This window comes from Lontra canadensis, unplaced genomic scaffold (genome assembly GCF_010015895.1).
Source record: "Lontra canadensis isolate GAN:19392208 unplaced genomic scaffold, GSC_riverotter_1.0 scaffold60, whole genome shotgun sequence".
In the NCBI taxonomy this organism is placed as follows: domain Eukaryota; kingdom Metazoa; phylum Chordata; class Mammalia; order Carnivora; family Mustelidae; genus Lontra; species Lontra canadensis.
The window spans coordinates 12198070-12214427 of NW_022631054.1; the positions used below are offsets into that span (position 1 = coordinate 12198070).

General features: G+C 36.8%; 1 protein-coding gene across 2 annotated transcripts in view; it reads right to left on the reverse strand.

The window, feature by feature from the left end:
• The window catches only part of PIK3R3 (phosphoinositide-3-kinase regulatory subunit 3), a 134881-nt gene that overhangs the window by 20756 nt on the left and 97767 nt on the right, over window positions 1-16358 (reverse strand). For both annotated transcript variants that reach the window (XM_032877662.1, XM_032877661.1), the window contains exons 4-5: window positions 15143-15323; window positions 14398-14523 (exon numbers count right to left, since the gene is read on the reverse strand). In XM_032877662.1, the coding sequence (XP_032733553.1) occupies window positions 14398-14523; window positions 15143-15323 (307 nt within the window). The remainder of the gene's footprint in view (window positions 1-14397; window positions 14524-15142; window positions 15324-16358) is intronic.

Consider the following 16358-nt stretch of genomic DNA (forward strand, 5'->3'; position numbering starts at 1 on the left):
AACACCACTTTGAAAAAATAATCCCTTAACCCTAAATTCTCTTCCAGTCAATTAAGTTTCTTGAACAAATAGTGTATATGGGCTGTCTTTCTTTCCACATCTCCCATTCACATTCCAACTCACTCTATTCTGGCTTCTGTACCTACCATTCCACAGAGACTGCTCTTTCCAAGGTCACCAATGATCTCATTGCCAAATTCCTGTCCCTTATCCCAATCCATCACTAAATCCTATCACTTCCTCCTAATTACCTGTGATCCAGATGCCAAATATCCCAAACGCAGTCTATTCTTACCCTGTGCCAACTATGACTCAAGATACACAACCTCTTCCCATTCTCTGGGGGGAAATCCCTTATATCAAAGCAATCCAAACTTTATCTAAGATTTCACAGAAAAAAAAAAACAAAAATAAAAACAGAGGAGGTCTGTAACACTTGTAAATATTTATAAACAGAGGAGATAAAGTCTTTAATCTCCCTTTAACAGTCACCTTCCCAGCACATCTCCTGTACTGGTTGCTAATCACTGCATCCCTCCCTTTCTCTCCCCACCTTCCAAAGCCTTAAATCCTCCAGAGCTCTTCTCTGCTCAGCCATTTCACGTGTTGCTCTCAGTTCTCACACAGACAGTTAGCCCTCTCCCAGCTTTGACCCAGGGGTTTTGGCTGTTTCCATCTACTCCCATACCCAGCTCCCCAAACAAGGATTCCATGCCCAGAACCCAGTCTCACATCAGCAGCTCAGAACTCATATTCTGCTATAAAATCCCCAATATTACTAAGGATATGGGCAGCATTTTGTCTAGCCATGACAAGAAAACAGAAATGCAGTTCTATACAAGCCCAAGCAGCAGGCATCGGTAGCCACTTTTTCTCGCCTTTTTTTACAGGAGGGTTAGTACCCTCCCCTTGACTCTAGTTCAGACCATGAGGCTGATTCCAGGGCCCTACCAAGATGAAGTGTTTTTGGTTCATTATCTTGTATAAATTCATTCAACAAATAAGTTAACACTAACTATATGCCAGTTATTACTTGCAGCATTTGGGATACACAAGTAAGCAAGCTTAGATAAATATTTCTGCCCTCTCAGAACTTACAGATGATACAGACAATAAATAACAGACATATAAGTAAGTAATTCATTCACACTGTTTGTTAGAATTACTAAGAATCTGTAAGAATTGTTATGGAAAAAAAGAACAGTAGAGCGGGAAAGAAGGACTGAAATGCGAGTTGCAATTTTAAATCAAGTTGCCATCTGAGACTTAACAACACTTGAGCAAAGACTTGAAGGAGGTGAGGGGGTTAGCCAGGTGAGGTGGGTAGGGAATGTTTCAGGCAAGGAAGCAGCCAGTGCAAACACTCAAAGGTAGGAAGCAGGTCTAGTATATTTGAGGAACACCAAAGTGGCTAGTGTGGTTGGAGTACAGTGAAAAGGAGAGTCAGAAAAAATGAGGTCAAGGAGGAAGAGTGGCACAGATCATACTGGGTACTATAAAAAGCACTCTGGTTTTTCCTATGTGTAAACCATGGAACCAGAGATAGGCCTTAAACAAAGGAGTACTGTGATCCTACCTAATGTTTTACAAGTACAGGTTTCCCCAGCATTCTCCAAATACGCAGTTCCTATGAAAGTTTTCATAAGCCAAAATGGCATAAAGCAAAGAAGCAATTACCTTAATTTACATGGGAAAAATCTTTCATGTTCCTAGAGTCAAAAAATAACGTCTCCTAGGCTTTTTTCTGACACCTTAGGACACATCTTGCTAAGGGATGCACAAAGTAAATGGAGATAAAACACAGATGCACACAGACACAGTTCAAAGTTATGGTGGCTTGACGGTGGGAGGCTGAAGCAGTTCTCAGGGAGAGGCGGCACCTCTCCCACCACTTGGGGAGGTGCGCAGTCTCTAAAAGCTTACTGCAAAACAAGCTCGGGATGCTATTGTCACTTTTCACTCTTTTTTGTAAAAGCAAAAGTCTTCAGATTTCTTCTGGTTAGTAAAAACAAGTACTAATGTAGGTCCTTCATAAAAGCCAAGTGGTGTAACCTGAACTTGCAAAATGCAGGAGATACTTGTATTACCAGCTGCTCTACTGAGAATTGATATGGGGGAGGGGAACATGGATAAGGGCAAGAAGATCTGTTAGGTTTCTGTGATAAATCAAAGCAAGAAATGATAGTGGGCTTCGAACAAGGTAGTAGTAGCGGATGTGGTGAGAAGGGGCTGAATTCTGGCTACATTCTAAATGTAAAGTAAACAGGAATTCCTGATGGATTAGATAGAAGATGTAAAAGTGTCTCAGTTGGCTTCAAGGCTTTTGACCTGAGCACAACAAATGTGATTGCTCCAACTGAGATAGGGAAGGCAAAGCATGGAACAGCCTTGAGTTCAGTTTTGTTCACGAATTCAGTTTTGACATGCTAAATTTGAGACACCTATTAAACATCCAAGTAGAGGGCGCCTGGGTGGCTCAGTGGGTTAAGCCGCTGCCTTCGGCTCAGGTCATGATCTCAGGGTCCTGGGATCGAGTCCCGCATCGGGCTCTCTGCTCAGCAGGGAGCCTGCTTCCCTCTCTCTCCCTCTCTCTGCCTGCCTCTCTGTCTACTTGTGATCTCTGTCAAATAAATAAATAAAATCTTTAAAAAAAAACAAACATCCAAGTGGAGCTACTGAAAAGGTAGTTGGATATTTATGAGTCTAGCATTAATCTAGAAGAAGCAGAGATGTAAGTTTGTGAATTACTGGCATACAGATGGTATGTAAAGTCATGAGACTATCTGAGATCATCAGAGAGTGAATAAGTAACCAGAAAAAAGAAGAGGACCAATGTCAAAGAGGAGAAATCAGCAAAGAAGTCCAAGAAAGAATGACCAGGGAGGTCAAATTCTCAGTTGTTTCTACTTATTTCTAGATCTGGAAGTTCCATTTATAATTATTATTATGGTTTTCTGTTCTACTTCTGATCTATAGAAATAATCATATTGTTTCTACATATAGCCATGTTTTTAATGTTTATTTTTTTAGTGTGAGATATAATAAATGCATAAAACAAATGCACAGTTGAACAAATTATTATAAAATAAACTTCCCCTATCAGCAACCCCAGAAATTGTGTGCCCTTTCTGGATCATATTTTCCTGCCTCTTTCCACTCTACCTCCCTCACCTTGGTAATAACACTACCCTACCCTTTATGATGATCCATTTCCATGTTATTCTTCATGATTTTACTTTATATCCCCATCCAAAATTTTTAAAAAATTAACATTTGCCTAGTTTTATATCTTCTATGAGTAGACTCATAGTATATATATTCTTTTGCATCTTTAACTTAATAGTCTTTGTGAGAGTAAATGTGTTGTATGTTGCCCTTTAAATAAGTATGTTCACAGGAATACAGTAATCCATCATTGCTTTGTTTGATGCAGAGAAAAGGGAAAAGTATGCCATTTTGGCAAAAGCACACTGTGTTTGACAAACGTTGTCAGAGTACTTTAACCTTTTGTGGGAAAGAGTCTCATCTCTCCCTCTGTGTTTCTAAAGTCAAGCACAGTATCATGCCTAGATACTACAAATGAGCTAAATTGGAATTTAGGAGATTAATATTCTAGTCCTGAGTATGCTAAAATTTGGTTATGTCCCTTAATAAAGTCTTTCTATGCTTCAAGTTCCATTATAAGATGGAGATAATGGTAACCCCAGCTATATTTGAGAGAGAGAGAGAGAGAAAGAGAGAATCAGATTTAAAAAAAAAAAAAAAAAAAAAGGTGGGGGAGATTATACATCCAAAAACATTTACTGAATACCTTAGTCTAGTCATGATATATTTTAACCATAGATGACAGTATACCATATACATTTTTCCCTACCATGTTTTTTATTTTTTTTGCTTAATACGTCTTAGAAATTACTCAAAATCAGGGGACACTTGGGTGGTACAGTCGGGTGAACGTTCAGCTCTTGGTTTCAGCTCAGGTCATGATCTCAGGGTCATGAGATCGAACCCCATGTCTGGTTTCACTCAGTGTGGGGTCTGCTTAGGATTTTCCCTCTCCCTCTGTCCCTCCCCCCACTCATACACGCTCTCTCACTCTAAAAAAAAAAAAAAAAATCTTTAAAAATTACTCAAAATCAGCATATATAGGCAATCATTTTTTGATGGTTATAGAATAATTTTATATTATTTTGTTTTTAAAAAGGTCATTTTCATTATATACATATTATTAATGTGCATACTATTATTTCTTCCTTTCTATTTGTAACTGTATTTTTCCCAAATCCTCTTAATTCTATCACCTCATACATTGCAGCATATTTTCATTAAGTGTTCCTTTCTGGTCAGTGGGTATAACCACAGCTGAAATCACTTGTTCACACACTTCTACATGCTGTCTCCTTTGCCTGAAGCTACATCGTAAGCATTTCTCAGGTCATCAGGAATTCCTAAAAATCACATAGTAATAACTGTTGCCTCCAGGGAATGGGGACTTTTATTTTGTATGCAGTAATTCATACAGAATTCAGCAATAATTTATGCTGAATGTAACACAAATATTTATATAGCTTTTGTCCTTTTTAAAAATTAAAGTTTTTTTTTAAGATTTGTATTTATTTATTCGACAGACAAGAGATCACAAGTAGGCAGAGAGGTAGGCAGAGAGAGAGGGAGAAGCAGGCTCCCTGCTGAGCAAAGAGCCCGATGCGGGGCTCGATCCCAGAACCCTGGGATCACGACCTGAGCCTAAGGCAGAGGCCGCAACCCACTGAGCCACCCAGGCACCCAAAAATTAAAGTTTTAAAATAATTTCTGAAAATCTATTTTCATAGCTGTATAACATTCTATTATATGTATGATCATTTCACCATCCCCTGATGTTGACCATTTATGTTGATTCAATCCGAAGAAGCATCAGTAACTTTTCCCCCATTCTACCCCAAACACTGGCCTCACAGATCATTCATCTAGAGAGCTAAAGAAATACAGAGAAGCTGAAATGTGCAGTGTAAAAAAACATACACAGGCACACCAGACATACAGCTCAAGTATCAGATAGAAAGAAAAAGTTATTAAGATCATTCTGAGTAAGTGACTTATTAAACCTGAAAATAAAATGGAATTAAACATCTCATGTAGGAAAACAGACCATTATAGAATTTCTGGCCACTGAAATCCCACACTTTTTCCCAGTCAGTACTATATTTCATATCTAATCAATAATCTTCATAGGGCAGTATCCCCTAGTAAGCCCCACAGCCCTGTAGATCCAGGTGTATTCTCTATCTTAACACTGCCCAGCACAGACACTAGCTTGGAAATAAGATCAGTGGCTTTGGGCTAGAAAAATCGATAGTATAAATATTAGGGTCAAAACAAGACCATGAGTTACAGTAATACTAGAATAGCTCATAGCTGACTAACCTTTCCAATGGTAACAATTATAATTATAAGCTATACACAAAGATACAAGAAACATGTATTTTACATTATAGTCAAATTGTCAAAAGACAGAGAATCTTGAAAGAAGCAAAAGAGAAGAAATTTGTCATGTACAAAGGATCCTCAATAAAATTAATAGCTGGCTTCCCATCAAAAACCATGGAGGCCAGAAGGCAGTGGGATGGCATATGTAAAGTCCTAAAAGAAAAAGACTGTCAACAAAGAATTCTATATCCAAATAGTACCATCCTTCAAAAGTGAAGAAATTAAGATATTCCCAGATAAACAAAAGTTGAGGGAGTCTGTTACCACTAGATCTACTCAACAAGAAATGCTAAAGACTTTCAGACTGAAATTAAAGAACACTAAAGAGTTATTCAAAGAATAACAAGAAGAAATAAAGAACACTGGTAAAGCTAACTGCATAGAAAATATAAGGCCAAGTAGTATTGTACTTTTGGTTTATAACTCCTTTTTTTTTTTTCTATGTATGTAAAGGACAAATCCAGGGGCACCTGGGTGGCTCAGTCATTAAGTGTCTGCCTTGGGCTCAGGTCATGATCCCAGGGTCCTGGGATTGAGCCCTGCCCTGGGATTGGCTCCCTGCTTCTCCCTCTCCCACTCTCCCTACTTGTGTTCCCTCTCTCGATGTGTCTCTCTGTCAAATAAATAAAATCTTAAAAAAAAAAAAAAAAAAAAAAAAAACAAATGCGCCTAGGTGGCTCAGTTGGTTAAGCAACTGCCTTTGGCTCAGGTCATGATCCCAGGGTCCTGGGATCGAGCCCTGCATTGGGCTCCCTGCTCAGTGGGGAGCCTGCTTCTCCCTCTTCCTCTGCTGCTCTGGTTGCTTATGCTCTCTCACTCTGTCAAATAAATAAATAAAATCTTTTTTAAAAAAGGACAAATGCATAAAACAATGATTATTAATCTACGTTAATGGGCATACAATGTGAAAATAATTAGTGACAATAACAATATAAAGAGGGAGAAACAACGATGTATAGGAGCAAAGTATTTATATACTGCTGCAAATCTGAATAAGTTATAGTTGAAATTAGATTGTTGTGCAGTTAAGATATTAATTATAATCTTGAAGGTATTTCCTAAGAAAAACTTAAAAAAAATAGAGAAAAGGAAAGAAGTGGGGCATCAGAAAAAATATGCACTACAAAAAAATCAATTAAATACTAAAAAAAATCTAGTAATGATAGAACTTAAGTGCAAAAGACACATTAGACACATAAAAAACTAATAACTAAATGCCAGAAGTCAGTTCTTCCCTTACCAGTAATCAGTAATTATTTTAAATGTATATTGATTAAACTCTCCAACTAAAAGGCAGACACTGCAGATGGATTAAAAATTTAAAACAACCCAGGGTGCCTGGGTCGGTTAAGTGTCCGACTCTTGATCTTGGCTCAGGTCTTGATCTTGGGGTCGTGAGTCCAAGCCCCACATTGGGCTCCACGCTGCGCGTGGAGCCTACTGAAAAAAACAAAAACAAACACACACACACACACACACACAAAGAAAAAATTAAAAACAACCCATGATCCACCCATATGCTTTCTATAAGAGACTTGTTTCAGATGCAAAGAACATTCATTCTTCTCAGGTATACTGGGAAACCCACAAATATGTGGAAATCAACACATTCTTAAACAGTCACTGGATCAAAGAAGAAATGAGAAATTAGAAAATACCTTGAGATAATTAAGAAATAAAGCACAGCATACAGAACTTATGGGATACAGCAAAAGCAGTGCCCAAGGAAATTTACAGCTGTCAATACCTTTTTTTTTTAAAGGTTTTATTTATTTGAGAGAAAGAGAGAGAGCAGGCACACACACAAGTGGAGGGAGAGGCAGATGGAGAGGAGGAGAATCCCAAGCAGACTCTCCACTGAGCATGGAGCCTGATGTGGGGCTCAATGCCAAGACACAGAGATCATCACCTGAGCCAAAACCAAGAGTTGGATGCTTAACTGACTGAGCCATCCAGGTGACAGGTGTCCCTGTCAATACCTACATTTAAAAAAAAGAAAAAATCTCAGAGCGACTGGGTGGCTCATCTGGTTAAGCATCTGCCTTCAGCTCAGGTCATGATCCTAGGGTCCTGGGATTGAGAGCCCCACATTGGGCTCCCTGCTCAATGGAGAGCCTGCTTTTCCCTTTCCCTCTGCTGCTCTGCTTGTGCTCTCTGTCAAATAAATAAAATCTTTAAAAAGAATCTCACATCAATAATTTAATTGTATACCTTAGAAACTAGAAAAAGAAAAGCAAACCAAACCCAAAGCTAGCAAGAGGAAATAATAAAGATTGGAGAGGTAAATGAAACAGAAAATAGAAAAATAGAGGAAAATCAACAGAACTAAAAATTAGTTTTTAAAAAAATAATTTTTTAAAAAAATTTTTACAGACAAAGTCTTATTTATTTATTTGACAGAGAGAGGGAGAGAGCACAAATAGGGAGAGTGGGAAAGGGAGAAGCAGGCTCCCCACTGAGCAGGGAACCAGATGTGGGGCTAAATCCCAAGATCCTGGGATCACAACCCAAGCCAGAGACAGATGCCTAACTGACTGAGCCACCCAGATAATCTTAAAAATTAGTTACCAAGATCAACAAAATTGAAAAACCTTTAGTTAGACTAAGGAAAATAAAAAGACTCAAATTACTAAATTCTAAGTTTAAAGGAGAATACTACCCACTTTTCAGAAATAAATAAGAGAATACTATTAAAAAACTGTATGCCAATAGGGGCGCCTGGGTGGCTCAGTGGGTTAAAGCCGCTGCCTTCGGCTCAGGTCATGATCTCAGGGTCCTGGGATCGAGCCCCGCATCAGGCTCTCTGCTCAGCGGGGAGCCTGCTTCCTCCTCTCTCTCTGCCTGCCTCTCTGCCTACTTGTGATCTCTGTCTGTCAAATAAATAAATAAAATCTTAAAAAAAACAAAAAAACAAAAAAAAAAAAACTGTATGCCAATAAATTGGATAACCTAAATGAAATGGACAAATTCCTAGAAGTACAGAATTACCAAAACTGACTCAAAAAGAAGCAGAGAGAGAGAAAGAATCTTAAACAGGCTCCACGTCCATTGTGGAGCCTGACACAGGACTCAGTCTCATGACCCAGAGATCATGGCCTGAGCTGAAATCAGAATCAGGTGCTTAACTGACTAAGGTGTCCAGGTGCCCCTAACCGTCTGACTCTTGATTTTAGCTCAGGTCTTGATCTCCGGGTCATGAGTTCAAGGCCCAAACTGGGCTCCGCACTGGGCATGGAGCCTACAAAAACAGGCAGATAGACAGTCAGACCTATAATCCCATAAACCAACAAAGAAAAGTCCAAGACCGCACAGATTCACTAGAGAAGTTACCAAACATTTAAAGAATTAACGGGTGCCTGGGCGGTGGCTCAGTTGGTTAAGCAACTGCTTTCATCTCAGGTCATGATCCTGGAGTCCCAGGACGGAGTACCGCATTTGGCTCCCTGCTGAGTGGGGAGTCTGCTTCTCCCTCTGACCCTACCCCCTCTCGTGCACTCTCTCTCTATATATATATATAAATAAAATCTTAAAAAAAAAAAAAAAAGAAAAGAATTAGCACCAATCCTTCTCACTCTTCTAAAAATTGAAGAGGAGGGAAGAGGGAACTTTCTAACTCATTCTATGAGGCCATCATTACTGACACTGACACCTGATCAAGAGACTACAAGAAAAGAAAACTACAGAACATCCCTTTTGAATATAGATGAAAAAATACTCAACAAAATACTAGCAAACTAAATTCAGCAGCACATTCAAAGGACTGTAACTATACATTATTACCACATGGAATTTATCCCAGGAATGCAAGATGGTTCAACATACAAAACTCAGTCAATATACAACATTAATATACCGAAGGAAAAAGCCCACATGATCAGATCATCTTAATTGATGCAGACCAAGTACTTGACAAAATCCAATAACCCAGCATGATAAAAACAATAAACTAGAAATGGAAACTTCAACATAATAAAGGCCATTGTTATAGATTGAATTGTGTTCCCACATAAGATGTGATCAGTCCTAATCCTCAGGACCTTAGAATGTGACCTTATTAGGAAATAGAGTCTTATGTGAATTAAGATGAGATCATATTGGATTAGGATAGGTCTTAATCCAATGATAAGTTAGTATCCTTACAAAGAGAGAAAACAGAGACACAGAGGGATAATATCACTCATAATGAAGGCATAAACCGGAGTGATGTGTCCAACCCAGAAAGAATGCGTGTGTGTCCAAGAAAGAATGTGTCCAAGAAAGAATGCCAATGACTGCCAGCAACCACCAGAAGCTAAGAAAAACAATGAACGTTCTTCCCCAGAGCCTTCAGAAAGAGAAGGGCACTACCAACAGCTTGATTTTGGACTTAGAGACCCCAGAACAGTGAGATGATAAATTTCTGTTGTCTCAGGCCATCCAGTTTGTCATCTTTGTTAGAGCAGACATAGAAAACTAATACAGCCATATTTGAAAAACACAAGATTAACATCATACTCAATGGTAAAATGGGAGAGCTTTCCACCTAACATCATGAATAAGACAATGAGACCCACTTTCACCACCTTATGCAACAAAGTACTTGAAGTCCTAGCCAGAGCAATTAGGCAATGAAAAGCAATTACAAGACATCCAAATTGAAGGGGAAGAAGTAAAACTATCTCAAATGAAATAATGTTTTTATAAAACCCTAAAGAATCCACCAAAAACTCTTAGATCTTATAAATTCAGCAAAGTTGCAGAATACAAAATGAATACACAAAATCAACTGTATTCTATACATTAGCAGTGAATAATCCAAAAGAGAAACTAAGCAAACAATTTCATTTATAACAGCATCAGAAAGAATAAAACATTTAGGAATAAATCTAACCAAGGAAGTAAGAAATTCATATACTGAAAACTATAAAACAATGCTGAAAGAAATTAAAGAGGACATAAATAAATGGAAAGACATCCTTGTTCATGGCCTGGAAGACTTAATATTGTTAAGATGATAAGACTACCCAAAGTGATACATGGATTCAATGCAATCACTACCAAATTCCCAACCAGATTTTTACAGAAATAGAAAAACTGAACCTCAAATTCATCTGGAATTGAAAGGCAACCAGAATAGCCAAAACAATCTTGAAAAAGAACAAACTTGGAAGACTCACACTTCCTGGTTTCAAAGCTTATTACAAAGCTATGGTAATCAAAACACATCCTTGACATAAGGACAGATATATAAACCAAAGGAATATAATAGAAAGTCCCCAAATAAACCTTCACAGCTATGATCAATGTCTCACTTAAGCAAATATTCCAAGTTCATTCAATGGAGAAATGGTGTTGGGACCACAGCCAACAGAAAACGTATTTTCACGTGTAAAAAAATAAAGCTGGAATCTTAACACATATAAAAGTTAACTCAAAATGGATCAAATATCTAAATTTAAGAGTTAAAAACAGTAAACTCTTAGAAGTAAACATTGGAGAAAGGCCTTATGACACTGGATTTGGAACAAGTTCATGAATATGATACCAAAAGCACAGGCAACAAAAGAAAAAATAATGGATTTCATCAATATTAGGAGCATTTATGTGTCAAAGGATACTATCAAGAAAGCAAAAAGACAACCTACAAAATGGGAAAAATACCTAAAAATCATGTATCTGATAAGAGATTAAAAAAAATCTGACAAGAGATTAAAACTCAACAATAATGAAAACAATACCACTTCATGACGGTTCAGATGGCTATAAAAAATTGAAGATAAAAGCACAAAAAAACCCCAAGTCTTAGGATGAGAAAATCCTGGAATCTTTATGTATTGCTGGTGGGAATGTAAAATAGTTTTGCCAGTATGGAAAACAGTTTGGCAGTTTCTCAAAAGATGAAATACAGAACTGCTATATGATCCAGCAATTCCATTCCTAGGTATATATCTAAAAGAAATGAAAGCAGAGACTTGAACAGTTATTTGTAAACCAATGTTCATTATTCACAATAGCCAGAAACTGGAAAATGGCCCAAATGTCCATCAACAAATGAATGGATAAACAAATGTCATATACACATACAATACAATATTATTCAGCCATAAAAATGATATTTTGATATATGCTAGAACATGGATTTTCCTTATAAACACTATATCTAGTGGAGTAACCAAAGGACAAATATTGTATGATTCCTTTTATACAAAGTACCTAGAATAGGCAAATATTAGAACAATAAATTATGGGGTTAACATATAGACAGAAAATACATGACAATAATAAGAGGAGGAAATAGAATTATGTAATAGCACAGTTATTATGTTCACATGCTACGTGGTACTTAAGTAACTGTGATTAAGAATGCATGCTGTAATCCTTAGAGCAACTTCCTATAGGAAAAAAAAAAGAGAGACAGACAGCTAAAAGTCCAGATGAGGAATCAAAACAGAATACTAAAAAATGTTTAATGCAAAAGACAACATTGAAAGAGTTGAGGAACAAAACAGATGGAGCAAAAAGAAAACAAACAGCAAAAACGTAAATGTAAACCCAACCATATCAATAATTACAAAATATACAAATGGATTACACACTCCAACTGAAAGGCAGAGATTATCAGGCTGGATTAAAAAGCCAGACCCAACTATATTATTATCCATCCATAAGAAATGCACTTTAACTATAATGGCACAAATAGATTGAAAGTAAAAGGACAGAAAATAAATAAATACATAAATTAAGTAAGTAAGTGAGTAAGTAAAAGGACAGAAAAAAAATATATCATGCAAATACTGAGTGTACAAAAGCTGATGGGGATCTATTAGAAAAAGCAGACTTCAAGACCAGGAAGATTACCAGATATAAAGAGGAATATTCCATATTTTTTTTAAAAAGATTTATATATTTATTTGAGAGAGAGAGAGTTGGGAGGGGGCGGTGCATGAGGGGCAGAGTGAGAGGAAGAGACAGAATCTCAAGCAGTCTCAGTATGGAGGATGAGGGGCTCGATCCCACAACACTGAGATCGTGACCTGAGTTGAAATCAAGAGTCCAGCACTCAACCAACTGAGCCATCCAGGCACCCCAAGGAATATTTCATATTATAAAAGAGTAAATTTACTATAAATGTATAAGAACTTAATAGAATTTCAATACATAAAAGGCAAAAGCTAACAGAACTAAGAAGAGAAATAGACAAATCTACATTTGTAACTAGAGACTTTAAGATTCCTAATTAGAGGACCTGGGTGGCTCAGTCGTTAGGTGCCTGCCTTCAGCTCAGGTTATGATCCCAGGATCCTGGGACTGAGACCTCCATCGGGCTGGCTGCCCACTCAGTGGGAAGCCTGCTTCTCCCTCTCTCACTCCCCCTGCTTGTGTTTCCTCTCTCACTGTCTTTCTCTGTCAAATAAATAAACCAAATCTTAAAAAAAAAAAAAAAAAAAAAAAAAGACTCCTAATTAACTGATGATACCAGCAAAAAAAAAAAAAAAAAAATCAGTAAAGATATAGAATACCTGAATGACACTATAAATCACTTTGACCTAACTGATATTTATAGAGGACTATACTGACAACTGAAAGAGCACTATACCAACTTTACTAGTCTTTGTCAGTGTGCAAGTTAACGAAGATAAGGCATGTATGTACTAGGTCGTAAGTCAATAAATTTCAAAAGACTGCAACCTTAATGAGTATGTTCACTGACTACAAAAAAATTAAACTAGAAAAGCAATATCTAGAGAAGCCTCAAATATTTATTTTTTATTTTATTTTTATTTATTTTTTTATTAACATATAATGTATTATTTGCCCCAGGGGTAATGATTCCTGTTCAGCAGGGAGTCTGCTTCTTTCTGTGCCCCTCCCCCTGCTATGCTTGCTCTCCTTCAAATAAATAAAGTATATATTTTTTAAAAAGTAGTTCTAGGAAAAGAACTAGAAAAAAAAGTTCTAGGAAGAAAAGTAGATTATTCTTCAGAATCTTGTTCTATTACATACATATGATAAAAGAAATCTTATTGATTATTTACATTTATGATCTTAGGGTGCCTGCGTGGCTCAGTTAGCTAAGCGTCTGCCTTCAGCTCAAATCATAATCCCAGGGTCCTGGGATGGAGCTCCATGTCGGAATCCCTGGTCAGCAGGAAAGTTGGCTTCTCCCTCTCTCTCTCTGCTCCTCCCCCTGCTTGTGCGCACTCTCTCTCTCTCCCTCAAATAAATAAACAAAATCTTAAAAAAAAAAAAAAAAAAAAAAAAGATTTACAATCTTAAAGTTGTGATTAAGACTCCTGGTGGTCTCATAATTCCCATTAATTCCTTCTTCCTCAGTACACTCTCAAATGTTAGTTGGGTATATCTGACCAAATAAAAATTAGCTTTCTTAGCCTCCCTGCAGCTAGTTGTAATCTGCAGCTATGTCTTCCCAGTGGGATGAAAATAGAAGCAGTGTATACTTCTAGGAAGTAGCCCTAAAAACAGGAAACTTTCCTTTCTCCTTCCTATTCTATCCTGTTTGCTAGAATATTGTTGTGATGGCTGAGAGTGGAGTAAGCCAACTTGTACAGACGGCAGAGCATCAAAACAGAAGAACCCTAAGCCCTAATGACTGTGTAGTCGACATAATATCCCTGGCACTGACTGTGTCTATACATGAAAGAAAAATAAACCGCATTCTGAAATCTTTGCTATTGTTATTTTTTGTCATTTTCAGTCAAACCTTATCCTAGTTAACACTAACTTAAAAAAATTAATAAGAAAAACAATAAAAAAGTGATTTATGAATGGGAGAAGAATCTGTATCATCACAGTCTCAAAAGACTGCTGAAAATATTAAGACAGCTAAGGACTGGCAGGTGAATTACAGAAAATCTGAAGTAACTGTACCACTGCATACTTAACTGGCCTAAACAACAAAAATTTACTAACCTGGGATGTTCTGGTATATTCCTCATATAGCCTATCATACTCTTTACTCTTTTCCTGATACTGAGAGTGGTACTCTTGCAGTTTTTTACCAACTGCATCAATGTTGTCTTCTTTTACCAGCTGATCCTGTACAGTTAAACACAAGAAATAAAGGATGTTAACAATTATGACACGTGAATTTTTCCACATCTATTTATTTTTTAAATTGCTTTTCTACTGTAAGTTTAAGCCACTGTATTAAGCATGCAAAAGCACTAAATCCTTTTTTTAACTCTCAGCCTTTAGATCACATCAAAATAGTTAATACTTGAAAAATTAAGAAACAAAGTATAAATAGGAAACAGAAACAGAAGTATTTTTATACAAAGTTAATAAGTACATGCAACAAGCTATTAAGGACTAGTAGCCAGAAAATAAGTTCCAGAAATATCTTAAATCTTAAGTGGGAAATTTAAAATGACTAGATTTGTTCTTTTTTAAGCCTTGTAAATTAAAATGAAATGATGTTAAAGATTACTTGCAACAGCTATCAAGAACTTCTATAGGGGCATGTCGGTGGCTCAATGAGTTAAGCACCTGCCTTCGGCTCAGGTCAATCTTGGGGGTCTGGGGATCAAGCCCCACATTGGGCTCCCTGCTCAATGGGGAGTCTGCTTCTTCCTCTCCCTTTGCTCCTCCCCCCTGCTCATTCTCTCTCTCTCTCAAATAAATAATAATCTTTTTAAAAAAACTTCTATAATCATACCTGTTGGTATCTGGACACTGGGTACATTAGCTTCACATCAAGTTTGGGATTGTACTGAGCAAGAGATTCATGATGATAGTGGTTAATGAGCTCCACCACAGAATTAAATGTCAGAGGATCAGAAAAGCCGTATTTACCATCTCGATGATAGATCTTTATTAATTTATTATTGCCTCCCTTCCTGTGAACAAGACAGCAACTGTAGATTTTTTTCCCCAAAATTCTATCAAAGTACTACTTTCATATGGAGATATAAAAGTATAGTGTCATGTAATAAACAAGTTTTACTATGTTAATGAGACTGGAACTGGTAAAAAGGCATATATAATTATGTGTGTAAAAATATATACAATATCTTGTTATTTTTACAACTATTTCATTTATCTATAAAATATCTTGATTACTAAAGGCAAATGTACCTATCCAGCAGTCAGTATCAACAAATTTAACAAAAATAATCACTTAAGAAAAGTAACTAAAACAGAAGTAAATTCGATCTTTTGTTTATTTTCTGAATGGATTTTCTAATTTAAATTCTAATAATATTTTTTCAGAAAGAGCAGAGACAATCTCTTTGGGACCTAAAGATGCAAGGTTGTATGTCTGTGGGGGGAAGCAGAAGCCATCTCTGTATGAAGGGGGATGATAAACATTGAGTCACACATAATCACCAACACCCTCAAGGTTTTATTGTGAATGCACAAACATGAATGATTTATAATTGAGTAATTAATCTAGCACCTTACATTATTTTGTCTTTTATATTTGCTTATAATTCTTAGAAATGACTATTTATTTAGACCATCATAATAGTTAAATGATTCAACTGTCTTTCAACTGCTTCCTAAAGTATAGCTTTTGAAGAGCCATTTATATTAGAATGAGGTAATTTGATGCTTAAATAGTTTAGACCACTTTTGCTTATTGAGTCATATCCAATGGTCCCTTAAAGATAATTTATAACCAAAGCTTAAAATGGCAGTGTTTTCCAAGTTCCACACAGTGTCATCAAACCACAGCAGGTTGGTTCATTCTATCATAGCAAAACACTGCCCTATTCCCACTCAGCTCTTCTTCTAACAGCATGCAGACTTAATGGGGGGAAAAATACGTCTCCACATCTCTTTATGCCATGCTATTACACATGATAAATGAGGCACTGGGATTTGTGAAAGGTCAAACATAACAGGTTTGAATCTATGGAATGATTTAATAA